The sequence below is a fragment of the Ostrea edulis genome, chromosome 1 (assembly GCF_947568905.1).
Source record: "Ostrea edulis chromosome 1, xbOstEdul1.1, whole genome shotgun sequence".
Lineage (NCBI taxonomy): Eukaryota > Metazoa > Mollusca > Bivalvia > Ostreida > Ostreidae > Ostrea > Ostrea edulis.
In genome coordinates, this window is record NC_079164.1 from 60,842,518 (window position 1) to 60,860,135 (window position 17,618).

General features: G+C 35.2%; 3 protein-coding genes and 1 long non-coding RNA gene across 8 annotated transcripts in view; 1 reads left to right on the forward strand and 3 right to left on the reverse strand.

Annotated features, from left to right (window-relative positions):
* LOC125681477 (beta-1-syntrophin-like) overlaps window positions 1–3,426 on the forward strand; it is a 31,952-nt gene extending 28,526 nt beyond the window's left edge. Inside the window, exons 16-18 of the mRNA XM_056143825.1 lie at window positions 275–387; window positions 2,905–2,973; window positions 3,052–3,426. Of these exons, the coding sequence (XP_055999800.1) occupies window positions 275–387; window positions 2,905–2,973; window positions 3,052–3,170 (301 nt within the window). The 3' untranslated portion in view covers window positions 3,171–3,426. The remainder of the gene's footprint in view (window positions 1–274; window positions 388–2,904; window positions 2,974–3,051) is intronic.
* A 519-nt stretch (window positions 3,427–3,945) lies between these two features.
* LOC125648827 (RCC1 and BTB domain-containing protein 1-like) overlaps window positions 3,946–17,618 on the reverse strand; it is a 35,721-nt gene continuing 22,048 nt past the window's right edge. For all 4 annotated transcript variants that reach the window (XM_048875823.2, XM_048875830.2, XM_048875838.2 and 1 more), the window contains exon 15: window positions 3,946–7,870. In XM_048875823.2, coding sequence (XP_048731780.1) covers window positions 7,730–7,870 — 141 coding nt within the window. In that variant the 3' untranslated portion in view covers window positions 3,946–7,729. The remainder of the gene's footprint in view (window positions 7,871–17,618) is intronic.
* LOC130052002 (uncharacterized) lies at window positions 12,335–13,087 on the reverse strand. Its single transcript, XR_008800310.1, has 2 exons — window positions 13,000–13,087; window positions 12,335–12,853 (listed from the first exon to the last, which is right to left on the reverse strand). It is a non-coding gene; the product is annotated as an uncharacterized LOC130052002 (long non-coding RNA).
* LOC125648854 (alpha-2C adrenergic receptor-like) lies at window positions 13,204–15,834 on the reverse strand. Of its 2 annotated transcripts, none has more exons than XM_048875859.2 (2): window positions 15,679–15,834; window positions 13,204–14,998 (listed from the first exon to the last, which is right to left on the reverse strand). In XM_048875859.2, exon 2 carries the CDS (start codon window positions 14,983–14,985, stop codon window positions 13,585–13,587), a length of 1,401 nt encoding a protein of 466 aa, XP_048731816.1. In that variant the 5' UTR covers window positions 14,986–14,998; window positions 15,679–15,834; the 3' UTR covers window positions 13,204–13,584. The 2 variants fall into 2 exon arrangements, with proteins under 2 accessions (XP_048731816.1, XP_048731826.1); XM_048875869.2 differs by having other exon boundaries at window positions 15,675–15,806.

The window sequence follows — 17,618 nt, forward strand, 5'->3', positions numbered from 1 at the left end:
AAGGGAAGATAATCACAAAAATCCAAAAATAGGGTGGAGTCATTTAAAAATCGTCTTCTCCAGAACCACTGGGCCAGAAGTGCTGAAATATATATGAAAGCTTCCTTACATAGTGCAATCTGATTAGACATAGTGCAGATTCAAGTTTGTTCAAATCATACTCGCTATACAAACAAGTTAGTATGTGAGCCGATCTAATGTCTAATTTTAATTAGTTTGCTGTAGATTTAATATTTGACATAATGATATGCAGTCTGTCCTGGTATATTTACAGGAAACTAAAGTTAAAAATAGACAGGAATAAACTGCGAGAGGTGTGCAGCATAAAGAGATCAACGTATGACAGGCTGGTAACGGAAATGGAAATCCATGCAGTGAAAATGATAGGCAAGTGCCGACAGATTTAAGTCTTAAATTCTATTTCAAACATTCTCTGTTAAGAAAGTAAATATTCGATACATCCTCACTAGCCTTGGGTTCCGATCTGCTACTTTTATGATTGCATGCAGCAGATTGGAACCCATGGGAATATCATAGTTATAACTTTGTGAAGGAGAGATGTTAGAAGATAATATGCAACTTCCGAGATATCAGCTCTTCTGTGATAGACGTACGTTCAGTGTTCTGTTGAACGCTTGGGTGGGTACAAGAATTGAAGATGTATAAATACATGTATACTATATATTAGCTATGTAAATACGGATAAAAGTAATGAAAGTGTAAATTTTGTTTATAACAGCGGTTGGTATACATTAAATGACCATATCAAGAATAATATTTGATTGATATGAAATTATTTTTTAATTCCTCCTCTGCACAAGTGATATTTTAATAAAAGAAAAATGGTGATTATCGATTTTTGTTTGAGCTATTTTATTATTGAATACTAATAAGCTTACTAATATTGCGTGTCCCTGCAGTTTGGGTGGTTGCGTGATGTCTGATAATCAGCCTTTAAGGCAATATATATGAAGGCACCGATAAGCATTTGTACCCGCCGTGTGTAGACGATAGTATGATTTGCGTCTCGCTGTGTGTAAGAGTTCCACAAAGGGAAAGAACTATTGAGCAACTTGGAAATTGCGTATTGGCATAGAACTTAACTGATTAACCAGAATGCAGATGGGTTAATTTGTCAACGTTAAAGGACACATCGCATATTTCTAAACTTTTTAATTTTTTCAGCAAAATTAATTCATTTCATGCCTAAAACTACTTTACATGTGTTTTAAATGAAACAGTTTGTGTAGTTTTCGAGTTTGAAAGCGATGAAATTCAAATCTTGTGATATGCATATTTTCTTCGATATTTTACGCGCCATTATCTGTGACGTCATATGCGACCTCGAGTGAGAAGATTTGAAAACAGTTGTTAGCCATTTCATAAACAGATTAGATTTAATTGACAAAAAGCCCAATTATCACATTAACGGCTTGTAAATAAAACTGCATTAGGGTGTTTTGTGCCGTATAAAGATGCACTTGCTGTCAGTAGAGAGAATTTGGACTGTATTTTTTTCAGTATGAGGGACAAGACGTGAATATTTTTTGTTGGCACAACGACTTTGCCATTAAAAAATCAGTAGAATCTGTCCCTGTACTTTTTCAAACAAGCACTTGGACAAAGACGTAGATAAACTGAGAGAAAATAGTTATATCGAAGCTACGCACTGTTACATATAGGGCTACGACATATATGCTTTCCGTTCTGCTCTCAAATTCAATACACACTCGCACCAACTGACCTTCACCTTGTAACAACATATAGGCAGAACATGTGCTCACGTTGTGTTGGTTTCCACCAACTGGTTGTTTTAAAAAAGAAATTTAAAGATAAAAGATAATTGAACTTTCAATTATGAATAATAAAATATGATATTTCCCAACTCTGAATGAAATTATATGCTTTCCTTTTTTTTAAGGAATGCGAACATAACAACAGCACGCCGCGCTTCCACTTCCTAAGTAACAACGTGTAGATTAAAAAAATAATGATTAATAAAATTGCTTGAATAAAATAATTTAAAAGTATTGTGATTTTCGCTATAAATTTGATCATTTTTATTAAAAAAAAATTTCGAAATGCACCCATGACAGCAGGCCTAGTTGTCAATGATACGTAATCGTATCATAATATAGGCATATCTGTTATATGTCTATGGCCTATCTAACTTATCCAAAAATAAATTTAATAATAATTGCTCTGTTTATTTTAGAAAAGCAACAACGCTAATTACAGTTGTTTAAAGAAATGCCATTACCAAATAGTGTTTAAACTGCGATCCCATGTAAACATTATTTACTCGCAAATGCAGATTTTATACTCGCTTTCCTCGCTACATTTGGGTCACTATTTGTATGCACTGGTGGCTAAAAGATATAAGACTCGGGAAATTTGTCAACATCGAATTAAATGTTATCCATGTTCAATAAATTAGGCCCCTAAAACCCGGGTTTTAAAAAATATCTAACACTACTTTTACAACAAGTTGACCGACGAAGGTCGCATATGACGTCACTGTACCATGTGACTACCTATCTAATTAACTAGGCTTTTTGAAATCAGGGCTTAGATTTAAGTCCGTATTGTGGCCAATTATTGCAATACTTCAGTGAACGAACATTACAATTAATTTCTATAAGCATAAGGAAGACAAAATGCATATAATTCTGGATACTTTGAAAACACGATATGTGTCCTTTTAAGTTCACAGATTAAAAAAAAATTAAAATACTGCTTATGGAAGAAGTCAGTTGTTTAACCAAGATAAATTTTAGAAATATTTGTCCCGACTGTTAACATGTTCATAAAATATCGACAGTATCTAGATTAGACTTTAAATAATGCAAGTGACATGCAACACTTCTAATTCGATACTCACTTGTTATTTTATTTTTATGGTAGAGACAAAAACATTTGAAAAACAGAAAAGAAGTAGAGGTCTCCTGGATGAAGTGGAAAAACATCTCAAAGGTATACAGGAAAGTTTAGTCAGAAAAATGTATAAAGTTAACATTTCTCCATGATACATGTGAATCCATTTTTTGTAAGATGAGGGAATAGCCAAGAAACAGAAGAACGAGGAAACTGAAGGGGAAGTGGACGATTATGAAGTCTGGAAGAAAAAGATTTTGGTGGCTGTGGCAGAAGCAAAAGCCAAAGGGAAATGAATCTGATTTAGTGTTGCAATAGGATATACAAGAAACAGCTATTAATGATATATGTATCAAGAAGGTAGTCACAGTTTGCGATGTACAAAGTTGTCAGTTTCAGACAGATTCTTCATAGGTCCATTGTTGTTCAAAAAAGCTTTGTGATTTGTCAGTCATTTGGACAGTCAGAATGCATATTACTGTTAACATTGACTTCCAATAACATTTTCTAAATAAACGGTCACCTGAGTTACTTTGATGACCTATTGCTATTGGTCTGCATCCATTGTGGTCAGCTGTGTTGTAACGATTGAACATTTTAGCAACTTTCTCATGATAACTACCTTTTCAAATTTGGTATGAAGTATCTCTGAAAAGGGGGACAGAGATTGTAAATTTTAGGACTCCTGTGCCCCTGGGGCAGGGCAAAAACTGCCAAAAATTGACCAATTTTCAACAAAAAAAACCCCTCTCCACAACTGCACATCTTAAGAAAAACTAATTGCTATAGTCATGAATAGCAGGAAGGTCTTTACCAAAATTGTAAATTTCATGATCCCCAGGGTAGAGGTTCTGACTCCAGGGCAGGGCCAAACTTGGCATATAATGTTTATTTGCAAAACATTCAAACAACATATTCTCTAATGCTATTGATTCAAACAACATATTCTCTAATGCTATTGATTCAAACAACATATTCTCTAATGCTATTGATACTAAATTGAAACTAGTCACATTATATGGTGTGATTTTATTGTTTGTTTTTATACTCCCCGAAAAATAATAAAGCCAGTCTGTTTTAAGAGCTTTATTCTATGAAACAAGAAAATAATAAACAAAAATATACATCACAAATATTGGAATATCACGTATCAATTCATTAAGCCTGGCAGTCTGACATCCAGCATATTTGTCATACTGGATACAAAGTCTGAAAGACTACCAGCGTCCTAACTAAAATGCCATCTTTAATTTCTGTACAAAACTCACAGCTGATGCAAAATTTCATCTGCAACTTTTCAAAGGAACACTGCTATAATGAACACTGTGGAAATGTATGAAGTATTATACTTCTTGTCTGGTCAGATTTGTTGAATTGTCAGTAACCAAGCAATCCGGGGTCTGAATCCATTGTGGTTTTACCTTTTCACAACACTTTTAGACTAAAGCATATATAACCAAAATTAAGCATACTATAAAAGTACAATCAACTTGTTGACTTGGTACTTACATGTACATACCATTTATATTTTTATCACTTTGTTTTATTTTCCACCTTGATTTGGAAGGAAGGTTTAAGCTCTTATGGAGCACCAAATGAACCTGAACTCAATGGAAGATATCTTTAATTATATGAAGGTATAATCATTTCATTTGATATGCACAACAATTCAATTATTAAAAGATATCATCAAATAATTAATGATCTCTTCAATTCTGAATTATTGTGCACATTAAATGACTTGTTGATAGCATTAATTATTCTGCGAAATTGAGTGCTATAATTGCTCTCTTCAATTTGCAATTCAATTGAAGAGAGCAATGATACTATTTATGCACGCATCAATTCAATTAATGCATTCAATTATTGCTCTCTTCAATTGAATTAATGATATTATTAATTCAATCAATGTTCGTAATTCTTCTAGGGAGAGCACCTGTATAATATATCCAGAACTGAATTATATTAATTTTAATTTAATTGTTGATCTCTTTAAAAGAATTGATGCACACATTAATTCCTTATAAAAAAGTGTCGTAAATGATTAAAGATATCTTAGGGCTGTTCCATTAAAACATATGAGGTACCCGGGGACGGCAATTAAAAAAAAATCTATGGGTGCTTGTCATTGGTAGAAAATTGCATATATGGTGGGTACCTACTGCCAGAAAACTTCATCTGTGGGTGGTTGTTTTGATAAAATCTTTATTTTTTACCGAAACTGAGAGGAATGCAACAAGAGAAGGGAAGGGTTGAAAGTAGAATGTGAAACGAACGCCGTTTTCTGTCTTCATTTTATCTCGGTCGATGAGGTTCCGCGATCCGGTTATCGTTTCCAGTTTGACTCTAAAATTATAGTGACCGCCGACGGGAAATTAGGATTATCTCCCTTGTCCAAAATGGAAAACGAAACGTGCTCGTGGTCCATTGAAACGGTTTTTGATTTTTTTCTAGCTGCAATAATGTAGCCTTATCCAATTTTTTTTTATTCTGACGTTTTCGGGATGAGGCTACCATTCCATAGGATCTCCGTAATGGTGCAAAATAATTTTATGAATAACCGATAATAAACTCTGCACTGTCCCAAATGTTGTTTACAGTTACACCAAAAGGAGTACCAACTTTGTGCTCGGGCATGTCTAATAAAGGTGTTTTTCATTAAATATAATGTACAGCATGCAAAATTCTTCGTCTGCTCCGCCATGCTTTTTATCGCGAAATCTCGTAGGTGGATCTAATGAAAAAGCTAAACATTGACAATCAGCGCGAAAATGTAGTTACTTGAGCCACTTCGACAAAGAAAGGAAAATCATATTGTTGCAGAAAGAATTTACACTCTGCTGTTCGGTTTTTAACTTGATATTAAATTCAATACCGACGAAATAGCTTTCGCCTCCATACTTGTCCTTTGATGTAAATACTACTTTATATGACATATGCAAATGACTTGACAATCGGAAGTTGAAACTTCAGTACATCAAACATGGCGCACAAATATGAATCGAGAAATTGGAATTTATCGCAATTGTTGAAAACGGTAGAATAGAGCCTCACAAATCTTAAGTTGCAGGTTGTAAATTTATATATTGACTAAGAAACATAGAATATCATTTTATTTACGTAAAGAGACACATTTTCTTGTTTTTTAATACTCAAAATACTAGTCAATTTTAAAACTTTTCATAGTTGTTTTTGAACATTTACAATACTAGGCTTTTTATGAACAGGTAGACTTATAAAATTAATTTAGTTCATCATGTTTAAGAAAGACAGTCTTGATAAAATAAATTGATGGTTCTATGATCAAGCTTCATTGATGGCCAGTTATTTGAATGGTGATGACACCGAAGATACTCTTCTCTTTACTATCATGCTTGGGAACATCTGAAAATAGACCTCTATTCAGGGGTTATAAATAGTCATTCATACATATTGAATTTAAAGAAAAAGTGTATTTCACATTTATTTCACTTCTATGGGTGGTGCCGCACTATCTAAAATTGCTTCTGTGAGTGGTCCCTCATTACATTTTTATGCTTCTATGGGTGGTTACCCAAATTTTAAAGTGCCTTCCCCGGGTACCTCATATGTTTTAATGGAACAGCCCTTAGTACAAATAAAAATTTTGCAAGCAATAATTCCACCAAATTGATGTGCATATCAATTGATGTGATGAGAGTAATAATTGATGTGCAAATCAAATCAATTTTTGCTCTCATCAATTGAATTAATATGCACCTCAAATCAATTATTGCTCTCATCAATTTAATTAATGAGTGCATCAAATCAATTATTGCACATTATGTTGAAAAGATATCTTCCAGTTATTTGAGTATATATTAATCTGGTGCTCCATAAGCTTTTGATTTTGATAATTGACTACATCAATACAAGGTTGGAAGTCACCAAGGTTAAAGCATCCTCACAATGTCGAGGTTTTGTGATTACGTACCCTCCCTGTGTGGGGCACGTCATCACTAAACACTTGTGTGGGGTACGTCATCACTAAACACTTGTGTGGGGTATGTCATCACTAAACACTTGTGTGGGGTACGTCATCACTAAACACTTGTGTGGGGTACGTCATCACTAAACACTTGTGTGGGGTACGTCATCACTAAACACTTGTGTGGGGTATGTCATCACTAAACACTTGTGTGTGGTATGTCATCACTAAACACTTGTGTGGGGTACGTCATCACTAAACACTTGTGTGGAGTACATCATCACTAAATACTTGTGTGGGGTACGTCATCACTAAACACTTGTGTGGGGTACGTCATCACTAAACACTTGTGTGGGGTACGTCATCACTAAACACTTGTGTGGGGTACATCATCACTAAATACTTGTGTGAGATATGTCATCACTAAACACTTGACATTGTGAGGATGTGTGGAGTTACATCTATGTAATCACTATAACTTGATATAGTGAGGATGAGGTTAAAGTAGACTGTCTCTTGGATCTGTTGAATACAATTGCATCAGTTACATGTACTTCATGCCTCCATTGGTAAATTATAAAATTCCAGTTTTTGAAGGTTCCTATAATTTCATGAATGGTATATATAAGTAAAATGCTTAGTGAAGTATTTATCCCTTTACATACCTAATATCCATGTACATGAATGCACTTGCTAGAAGTGTTTTAGAATACAGGTATTGGGTAGATTTAGATATCACTGCTTCATGTAAGGTTTCCAATGAAAAAAATCAGTCACAACAAGTGTTTTCCCATGAAAGATATAAACTAGAAAATAATTTCTTAATTGAAGATGCGAAATCATAGTTTAGCGTAGTTTTGTTTGTCATTCACTGTCTACAAGCTGCAACATACCGGCCCTTTCCTGTAGTCAGTACTTGAAAGCTCCAGACATGGCTGCTTTGCGTATAAACTCTTTGAGAACGGATTCATCCAACTGTCCAAAGGCTTGTGTTTGTGTCACTACTGTCATGTGGTTCAAAGCAAAGCGAAAACAAAACTCCTCCAGATCCTAAAACAGAGATCACAATTCATGTAAATATTCTATATCACTATAATTCAAGAAGTTTATTTTCATAATCTTGTTCTGTCTGATTTTCCAGTAAAACACTTTCACAACCTTATTGTTCTGTATGAGTTATCAGCAAAACATCATTTTTCACAAGAAATTAATTTTGTCTCGTTTTTATTTTCACCAACTTCATCCATCCCTAATAGGCAATTTGAAATAATGACTGTTAAGTAATAGTAACCAAAATTGGATTTGAATAAATATAGAATGGATCTTTCTTCAGTATGTGTGGGCAGAAATTGTGACGGTTACAATATACATTACTGGTATATAAAATCATTCATGATAACCCTATTTCGTGTCAAGGTAAAATTGAAAATTTATGTGAAAATAAAATTAAAACGAATTAAAAGAGATTTATATAAAGAAAGAAAGCGTTTCTGTAATGCAGGCAATTATTTTGACTTGGACTAGAATGAGGCTCTGTCATAGGATAAAATGGGTCACATAGTTACCATCTAGGCTTCACTAGGCTGCAAGTAGCATCATTTAGATTGCAACTTTTTATATAACATATTTACATTTTAAAAGTTTTCGTCCTTGACAAAACAAAACACTCATGTTTGTCACTGACTGTCTATGGAAATATGTTGGTTTGTGTAAGTCCATAGAAAGCATGTCTCGCCTTCAGTAAACTTTATAACAACCTATTCGACATATTTTTGCACACAGTCAATAATAGTCCGAAATATCTGACGTTTTCCTGGCTTTTTTATGATTTTGATATTTACCGAGCCAGGAAAACGTCAGATATTTCGGACGTTTTCCTGGCTTTTTTATGATTTTGATATTTACCGAGCCAGGAAAACGTCAGATATTTCGGACTAAGTCAATAACAACCCTAAAAATTAATGATAATGTATCCCTGGGTTGTATTGGTATCAACTCCAAGACATTGATGAAGCTAACATTCATAGGAGGAAAAGTTTGAAATGCAGAAAATTCAATGTGGACTGATCTCAATCTGCACCTGAATACAGGGGTAATCAAAACTTCTGAGACTGGGGCCATGAAAATAACTTTCAAACAGTACTGTATATATTATACACATAGATAAGGATCCTAACTTTAAACAAATATCAACCAGAGCAATGATATGCCTGTTCAATAGATTCGGTGATATATAATAGAATAAACCATTCAATAGTCGACGAAGAGTAACACTTGTGCTGCAAAATACACCCGTCCAATATATTCAGTAATGTGGTAGTAAATCAAAGGTTAACATCCAAATACGGCATTTCCTGTAATATTGGAGACAGACCTCTCTATACGGCATTTCCTGTAATATTGGACACAGACCTGTTTATAAGACACTTTCTGTAATATTGGACACAGACCTCTTTATATGACACTCTGCAATATTGGACACAGACCTCTTTATAAGACACTTTCTGTAATATTGGAAACAGACCTCTTTATAATACATTTTCTGTAATATTGGACACAGACCTCTTTATAAGACATTTTCTGTAATATTGGACACAGACCTCTTTACAAGACACTTTCTGTAATATTGGAGACAGACCTCTTTATAAGACATTTTCTGTAATATTGGAGACAGACCTCTTTATAAGACATTTTCTGTAATATTGGACACATACCTCTTTATAAGACACATTTTGTAATATTGGAGACAGACCTCTTTATAAGACACTTTCTGTAATATTGGAGACAGATCTCTTTATAAGACATTTTCTGTAATATTGGACACTGACCTCTTTATAAGACACTCTGTAATATTGGAGACAGACGTCTTTATAAGACATTTTCTGTAATATTGGACACAGACCTCTTTATAAGACATTTTCTGTAATATTCGTGGTCTTTGGTGATCAGGTCTTCCAACAGTCTGTTGGAATTCCCATGGGCACGAATTGTGCTCCTTTGTTAGCTGACCTGTTTTTATATTCATATGAAGCAGAATTTATTCAAAAACTTCTACGCGAGAAGAAAAAATCTCTCGCTGTGACCTTCAATTCGACTTTTAGATATATCGATGACGTTTTGTCTATTAACAATGATAGCTTTCATTCATATGTCGATTTGATATATCCCTGTGAGCTCGAAATAAAGGACACCACAGAGTCGCCCACTTCTGCTTCATACTTAGATATTTTACTGAAAGTAGACATTAACGGCAAACTGACAACTCAACTGTATGACAAACGGGATGGTTTCAGCTTCTCCATCGTCAACTTCCCATATTTGTGTAGCAATATTCTATTATCACCTGCATATGGTGTTTATATATCTCAACTGATTCGATATGCAAGAGCTTGTTCTGGGTATAGTCAGTTTTTAAATCGAGGTAAGCTACTGACAAACAAGTTGATGGTACAGGGATTTCAACAGTCTGGATTGAAGTCAGCATTTCGCAAATTCCATGGTCGTTATAACGATCTAGTTCGTCAATACAACCTCGCATTGGGTCAAATGCTGTCTGACGTGTTTCATACCGATTGTTAAGCCGTTCTTGGCACACTGATTTTGCCTGCGGATAACTCCGTTTACCTGATCAGGATATAGGGCTCACGGCGGGTGTGACCGGTCAACAGGGGATGCTTACTCCTCCTAGGCACCTGATCCCACCTCTGGTGTGTCCAGGGGTCCGTGTTTGCCCAACTATCTATTTTGTATTGCTTGTAGGAGTTATGAGATTGATCGCTGTTCGTTATCTTCACCTTGCATTGGAGAGATACCTCTTTATAATACATTTTCTGTAATATTGGACACAGACTTCTTTATAAGACATTTTCTGTAATATTGGAGAGATACCTCTTTATAATACATTTCCTGTAATATTGGACACAGACCTATTTATAAGACATTTTCTGTAATATTGGACACAGACCTCTTTATAAGACATTTTCTGTAATATTGGACACAGACCTCTTTATAAGACATTTTCTGTAATGTTGGACACGGACCTCTTTATATGACATTTTCTGTAATATTGGAGAGATACCTCTTTATAATACATTTCCTGTAATATTGGAGACAGACCTCTTATAAGACATTTTCTGTAATATTGGACACAGACCTCTTTATACTACATTTTCTGTAATATTGGACACAGACCTCTTTATACTACATTTCCTGTAATATTGGACACAGACCTCTTTATAAGACATTTTCTGTAATATTGGACACAGACCTCTTTATAAGACATTTTCTGTAATATTGGACACAGACCTCTTTATAAGACATTTTCTGTAATGTTGGACACGGACCTCTTTATATGACATTTTCTGTAATATTGGAGAGATACCTCTTTATAATACATTTCCTGTAATATTGGAGACAGACCTCTTATAAGACATTTTCTGTAATATTGGACACAGACCTCTTTATACTACATTTTCTGTAATATTGGAGATATACCTCTTTATAATACATTTCCTGTAATATTGGACACAGACCTGTTTATAAGACACTTTCTGTAATATTGGACACAGACCTCTTTATATGACACTCTGCAATATTGGACACAGACCTCTTTATAAGACACTTTCTGTAATATTGGAAACAGACCTCTTTATAATACATTTTCTGTAATATTGGACACAGACCTCTTTATAAGACATTTTCTGTAATATTGGACACAGACCTCTTTACAAGACACTTTCTGTAATATTGGAGACAGACCTCTTTATAAGACATTTTCTGTAATATTGGAGACAGACCTCTTTATAAGACATTTTCTGTAATATTGGACACAGACCTCTTTACAAGACATTTTCTGTAATATTGGACACAGACCTCTTTATAAGACACTTTTTGTAATATTGGAGACAGACCTCTTTATAAGACACTTTCTGTAATATTGGAGACAGATCTGTTTATAAGACACTTTCTGTAATATTGGAGACAGATCTGTTTATAAGACATTTTCTGTAATATTGGACACAGACCTCTTTATAATACATTTTCTGTAATATTGGAGAGATACCTCTTTATAATACATTTCCTGTAATATTGGACACAGACCTCTTGTAAAACATTTTCTGTAATATTGGAGACAGACCTCTTTATAAGACACTTTCTGCAATATTGGACACAGACCTCTTTATAATACATTTTCTGTAATATTGGAGACAGACCTCTTTATAAGACACTTTCTGTAATATTGGACACGGACCTCTTTATAATACATTTTCTGTAATATTGGAGACAGACCTCTTTATAAGACACTTTCTGTAATATTGGACACAGATCTGTTTATAAGACACTTTCTGTAATATTGGACACAGATCTGTTTAAAAGACACTTTCTGTAATATTGGACACAGATCTGTTTATAAGACACTTTCTGTAATATTAGAGACAAACCTCTCCTGTTTTTGAAAGATTACATGATGGGTGTATTTTGAGTCATATCTGATCGACAAAGTAAAAAGTATAGACCAACACACGCATCCACGTTCCATTTATTTTGATTCGAAAATACTTTAATTTTATGACTGTACAAAAAAAGAGGAAACAGATTGAAATTCATTGATTTTGTGTATAATATACATACAGTATGATTTATTGTGCACGAAAGGAACGCCACTTAGTAGAAGGGGGAGCGTTTGGGGAACATCTTTAAAGGTCTTGCTTTAATCAAGTGATGGTTGAATCGATTTAAAGTTTCAATCCCCGACAGACCCAAGGTCACATCTTTCCTGTTTTACCAGAACATAATGAACTGGTTTTTAAATTCACTAATAGTCTTATCTAGTGCTGTCTGTTTTAGTATGCATCCTGTTAAAACAAGAGGTACTGTGAGTAATGCTCACTAAGAATACCCCCCGATTACCCCAATCTCCCAAAGGGTGTTGGTAATACGTATAAACTACCTCTTTTCTGAGTGTAAAAAACAAATGGCATGACAAACCGAACTATATTGCTACTTCGATGTCCAGTGCGCGTGACCTTTGACCTTTTGACCCCAAAATCGATAGGGAACATCTTCATCCCATGGGTAGTCCATATGTATGATATGGTGACGGTAGGTGGAAAGGATAACGCTTTAGAGCCCGGAAACCATATTGCTACTTCGATGTCCAGTGCGCTTGACCTTTGGACTCCAAAATCGATAGGGAACATCATCCCATGGGTAGTCCATATGTATGATATGGTGACGGTAGGTGGAAAGGATAATGCTTTAGAGCCCGGAAACCATTGCGTCTACAGACGGACGGACGGACAGACGGACAACCCGATTCCAGTATAACCCCCCCCCCCCCAACCCCCCCACAACTTGTTGCGGGGGGTATAACAAAGTGATTGTTCACAGTACATTCTTTATTAGCATATCGCATGTCAAATATTACAACATTAGATATTTTCCATTTGTATTGTGCTCCACTGACTTTGTAGATTCCTTATTTTACGCGAGTTCCTGATATGGCGCTCGTATAGTCAAATCACGTGAACATGAATTCGCGCTTCGCCAGTTAATCAATACTTCTTGCATGTCTTTTTGCAACAGAAAATTAAAAGCGAGTTATTTCATTTCGCGAGCAATGCCTCTCTTGAAATTACGCGATATCAATTTTTTCTGTATCTTTAGGAATCTACAGTATACAGTTTTCATTGAGTAAGATTCTCCTTCATTATTCTATACAGCTCCTATTGTAAACTCGAAATACTGTTTGACATTATTTGGTTTCAGTCATGATTTTGACGAAAAATGTACATCATAGATTTTATCACTAAGTAACATTCTCGCCTAAATTGATTATTCATAAAGCTATAGATAATAGAATTCGTAGACATGCTAAGCATGTAGGACCTGATAAAAAGCTGGTAGACGTTTTTCTCTATCGTATTCAGCCTCGAATACAACCCCGGGGATGTATATCTCAGAATGACAAGAACACAATACGGCAGGAATGTCAGTATGTACACAGCGGTCACCATGCACAGCATCAGTAGCGTCTTCCTGGTCCCTGACCGCGGACCGAATCTCATGCTATCATTTGACAACGACTCAAATCGCCTATTCCGTCCGGAAAAATTACTGGACGATGAACTTCTAAAGGAATACGCCCTAAACATGTTCTGTCGCGACGGTGAATTGAAAAATTGTCGTGGCTTTGTCGGCGAGGCTTGTTTTGGCGAGAACCGACCATTGTAGCGGGAATCAGTTTTAAACGAATATAGCTTTTGGATTTGCGGATTTCTAGGAATATCCGCGAAAACATCATCTTCAAGGTTTTCATCAACGTCTGACCTGCAGCTCTGACGATTAAAATTGTTCTTTTTTGAATTGCAAGAGTACGAGTCCACGGACCATCTTTTTGGCGAGAAAGACGACGAGATTCTACTGTCTCTTCGAAAACTGGAGGGGCTGATGCGCCTTTGATAGATTGAGCATCCAATCATACAGTAGATGATAATGAAAATGCTGTCTACGACAAAGATAGACAAAATCAGGTAAATTCCATGCCAAAAAGGCTTAATTGTCTTTTGGTTAGAAACATAATCATCGTCTATAAGACAAGTCTTGGTGTGAGACTCTGTAAATGTTCCAAAAAGAACCAAAGCTGGCCACGTGGTTATAAGTGCAACCAAAAAAGAAAATCCAAGGTAGATTTTGCAGCGTGTTACTCCAAATAGCGCCTTTTTAAAAGTGTACCTTATGCCAAATAGTCTATCCAATGCGATACCTAAGAGAGTCATGGTGGAGAAACAATTCAACAAATAGGTCAGCCAGCGAGATACTTTGCAGAGCACGGGGTAGTCAAACGATGTAAAGTTAACTAACAACGCTATCTCAAAAGGCATAGTGGCTAAACAGTTTAAAAAGTCAGTCCAAGCCAGGGTGAGAATGAAGAGTGTGGACACTTTGCGTTTTTTCCTCCACTTCTTGTGGTAGACGCTGCAGGCCAGGGCATTCCCGATGATACCGGTGATAAGGAGGCAGCAGACGTATATCAGGGACGGCAAAAGTTCAGACGGCAGAGTGTTGACAAATGCGTCCATTTTCAGTGAATCATTCGTGCTATTCAGGATACCGACCCTTGAAACTGCTTCAGCCCACGACGAGGAATTCATAGTAAAATCCATTTTGTTGTATTGTCTACAATGAAATCACACTTATTATTAGATACAGTAAGCAAATCCATCCCATGTTTTATTATCTTGCATAAAATGTTTCATATGGTTATATATACATGTACATACGGTTGCCAACTTATTAATTTTATTTAAAAAGGAACAATATTTGTGTTGTCGTTGATATTTACCCTGTAACTGAAAAATACTAAGTATATATATATTATGATTATGATATTATATGCAAAATTATTGATACTTGTCGTTTTTTCGTGGTGTGTGTTATTTGTTTATGTAATATATCTCTCTTGATAAAGACGCGGGTTGCGTCGAAAATTTGAGTTTTAAATAACCAACAGTGTCGTAGCCTTTTCAGTGCTTATATATATATATATGAATTATATATATGAATTCTTTTCTCATGTACTTTAATGCAAGTATTTTTCACATCTCAGTATTTTCTATGAAAGGAACAGTGGTCATAATTCCTATAAGCAATACAAAATTGAGAGTTGGGAAAACACGGACCCCTGGATATACCAGAGGGGGGAATTATATATATATTGATATTGTATATTCTCTATTACGTTTATGAATCATAACAAAATTTGTAAAAATAGAGAAAACGGTGATTGTACAAACTTAGACAGAAACGGTTTTAAATATTGAAAGAAAACAAAATACAAAGTTTTTTCACATACTCACCGGGTGTAAGCCTCGGAAGCGTCTATATACTGAATGAGGAACGAGGTACCATCATCAATTTATACAGTCCACCGCGCATGTCCTAAGTAGGACGCAATTGAAGACAAAAATCGCGCAAAATAATCCAGCTTATTGACGTCCGTCTATCTACTGGACTTCTTGTCGAAATTAAATCTTATCGTATCAGAAAAAAATAATCCGTTCAACTGTTTTTGGAATAGCAATATCATATGATTCTTTAATTCAAAGTATAGTTTGCTGTAAGCAAATTCTGCTCAAATGTGAAAATAGGTAAACAGAAAAACTGCTACCATAGAGACGGTCCGGTGGAAATTTAAACACAAGCCGTAACCTTGAAACTTCCAACATTGACGTCAATTGCCGAAATATTAAATCAGGTCAACATTTAAGGCTCTGTAAATATAGGAAATACCCACCCGACTTTTCCTAGAGTTCAAAAACAGAACATAAAAATATCAGTAAGTTTGAATATTGTGTAAAAACATAGCTAAATTCGTATCCTATATCTATAAGTGGAAAATGAATTGATTCACAGTTGCATGGGTATATCTATAAATGCATTAATAATATTGAAGCGTATAAAGGAGCGAAAACTGTCCCAAACTACATTCCTCATAGTTTGATTTTAAAAATCGGATTTGATGTCATTTGATAAACAATTACAAAGGAGTTCGATTTTTTTATGACGCAAAGCAATATTGTTGTTGCAACAAAATGGAAACGAAGTAACCAAATGTATTGTGACGTCGATCTAACGGCGAAATTTACCGTATATGATGCAATATGAATCTTAAACAAGATGTGTTTGTGAAACACAAATGCCCCCGATAATGGCCAATTCTAAAGATGGCCAATGTCACAAGGACAAATATCTTGGTACCGGTAGAAAGATCTTGTCACAAAAAATGCTCATGTACAATATGAAAGCTCTAATATAAATTTACCTTTTAGAAGTTATGACGAATGTTAATTTTTTTAATAGTAGGTCAAACTCCAAGGTCAAGGTCACAGGGTCAAACATTTTGGTACCCATGGAAAGGTCTTGTCACAAGGAATACACATGTGAAATATCAAAGCTCTAGCACTTACTGTTCAAAAGTTATAAGCAAGGTTAAAGTTTCTTACAGAATGACAGACAGGACAAAAACAATAAGCCCCCCCCCCCCCCCCCCCCCCGATCTCGGGTGGCATTAAAATATATTACGTCAAATTTAACGGCTGTGAATTCCGACTTAAATGCAAGAAGAATGTAAATTTTAAAAAATAATAAATATCATTTTTTGAAAATAGATGAGGGTTAGACCTGCAACAATTCACGCCAGCATATTTTCCACGAATCGCGTGGGGATCTGGGTTAGAATAGGTCCTCAGTACCCCTTTTTTGTCGTAGAAGGCAACTAAATGGGGCGGTCCTTCGGATGAGACCACAAAAACCGAGGTCACAGCAGGTGTGGCACGATAAAGATCCCCCCCTGCTCAAATGCCATAAGCGCCGAGCATAGGCCTAAATTTTGCAGCCCTTCACCGGCAGTGGTGACGTCTCCATATGAGTGAAATATTCTCGAGAGGGACGTTAAACAATATTCAATCAATCAATCACGAAGCGCGTCAAGTAGATTCATCTTTATACACCATAACCCCTAGGGTCTGGATAGCTGGGAAACAAAGGATTTAGAATATTACGTAGAAAGAAACTTCTTTGAAATTTCCTTGAAATATAATCATATGATTTGTCAAATCATTATTTTTTTTTACAGAGGGAATTATCGTAATTTTTTTTTTTAAAAATCTTCTCAAGAATACCAACGTACCGTTGGTATTCTTGAGAAGATTTTTAAAAAAAAAATTTCAACATATGCAAGCATCTTCATGTAGTGTAAATTTCAATTTTGTTCACACCATCATCTCGGGGATCAGGG

Coding starts and splice junctions, on each gene's coding strand:
- LOC125648854 (XM_048875859.2), bottom strand. CDS start 14,985: ATGGATTTTACTATGAATTCCTCGTCGTGGGCTGAAGCAGTTTCAAGG.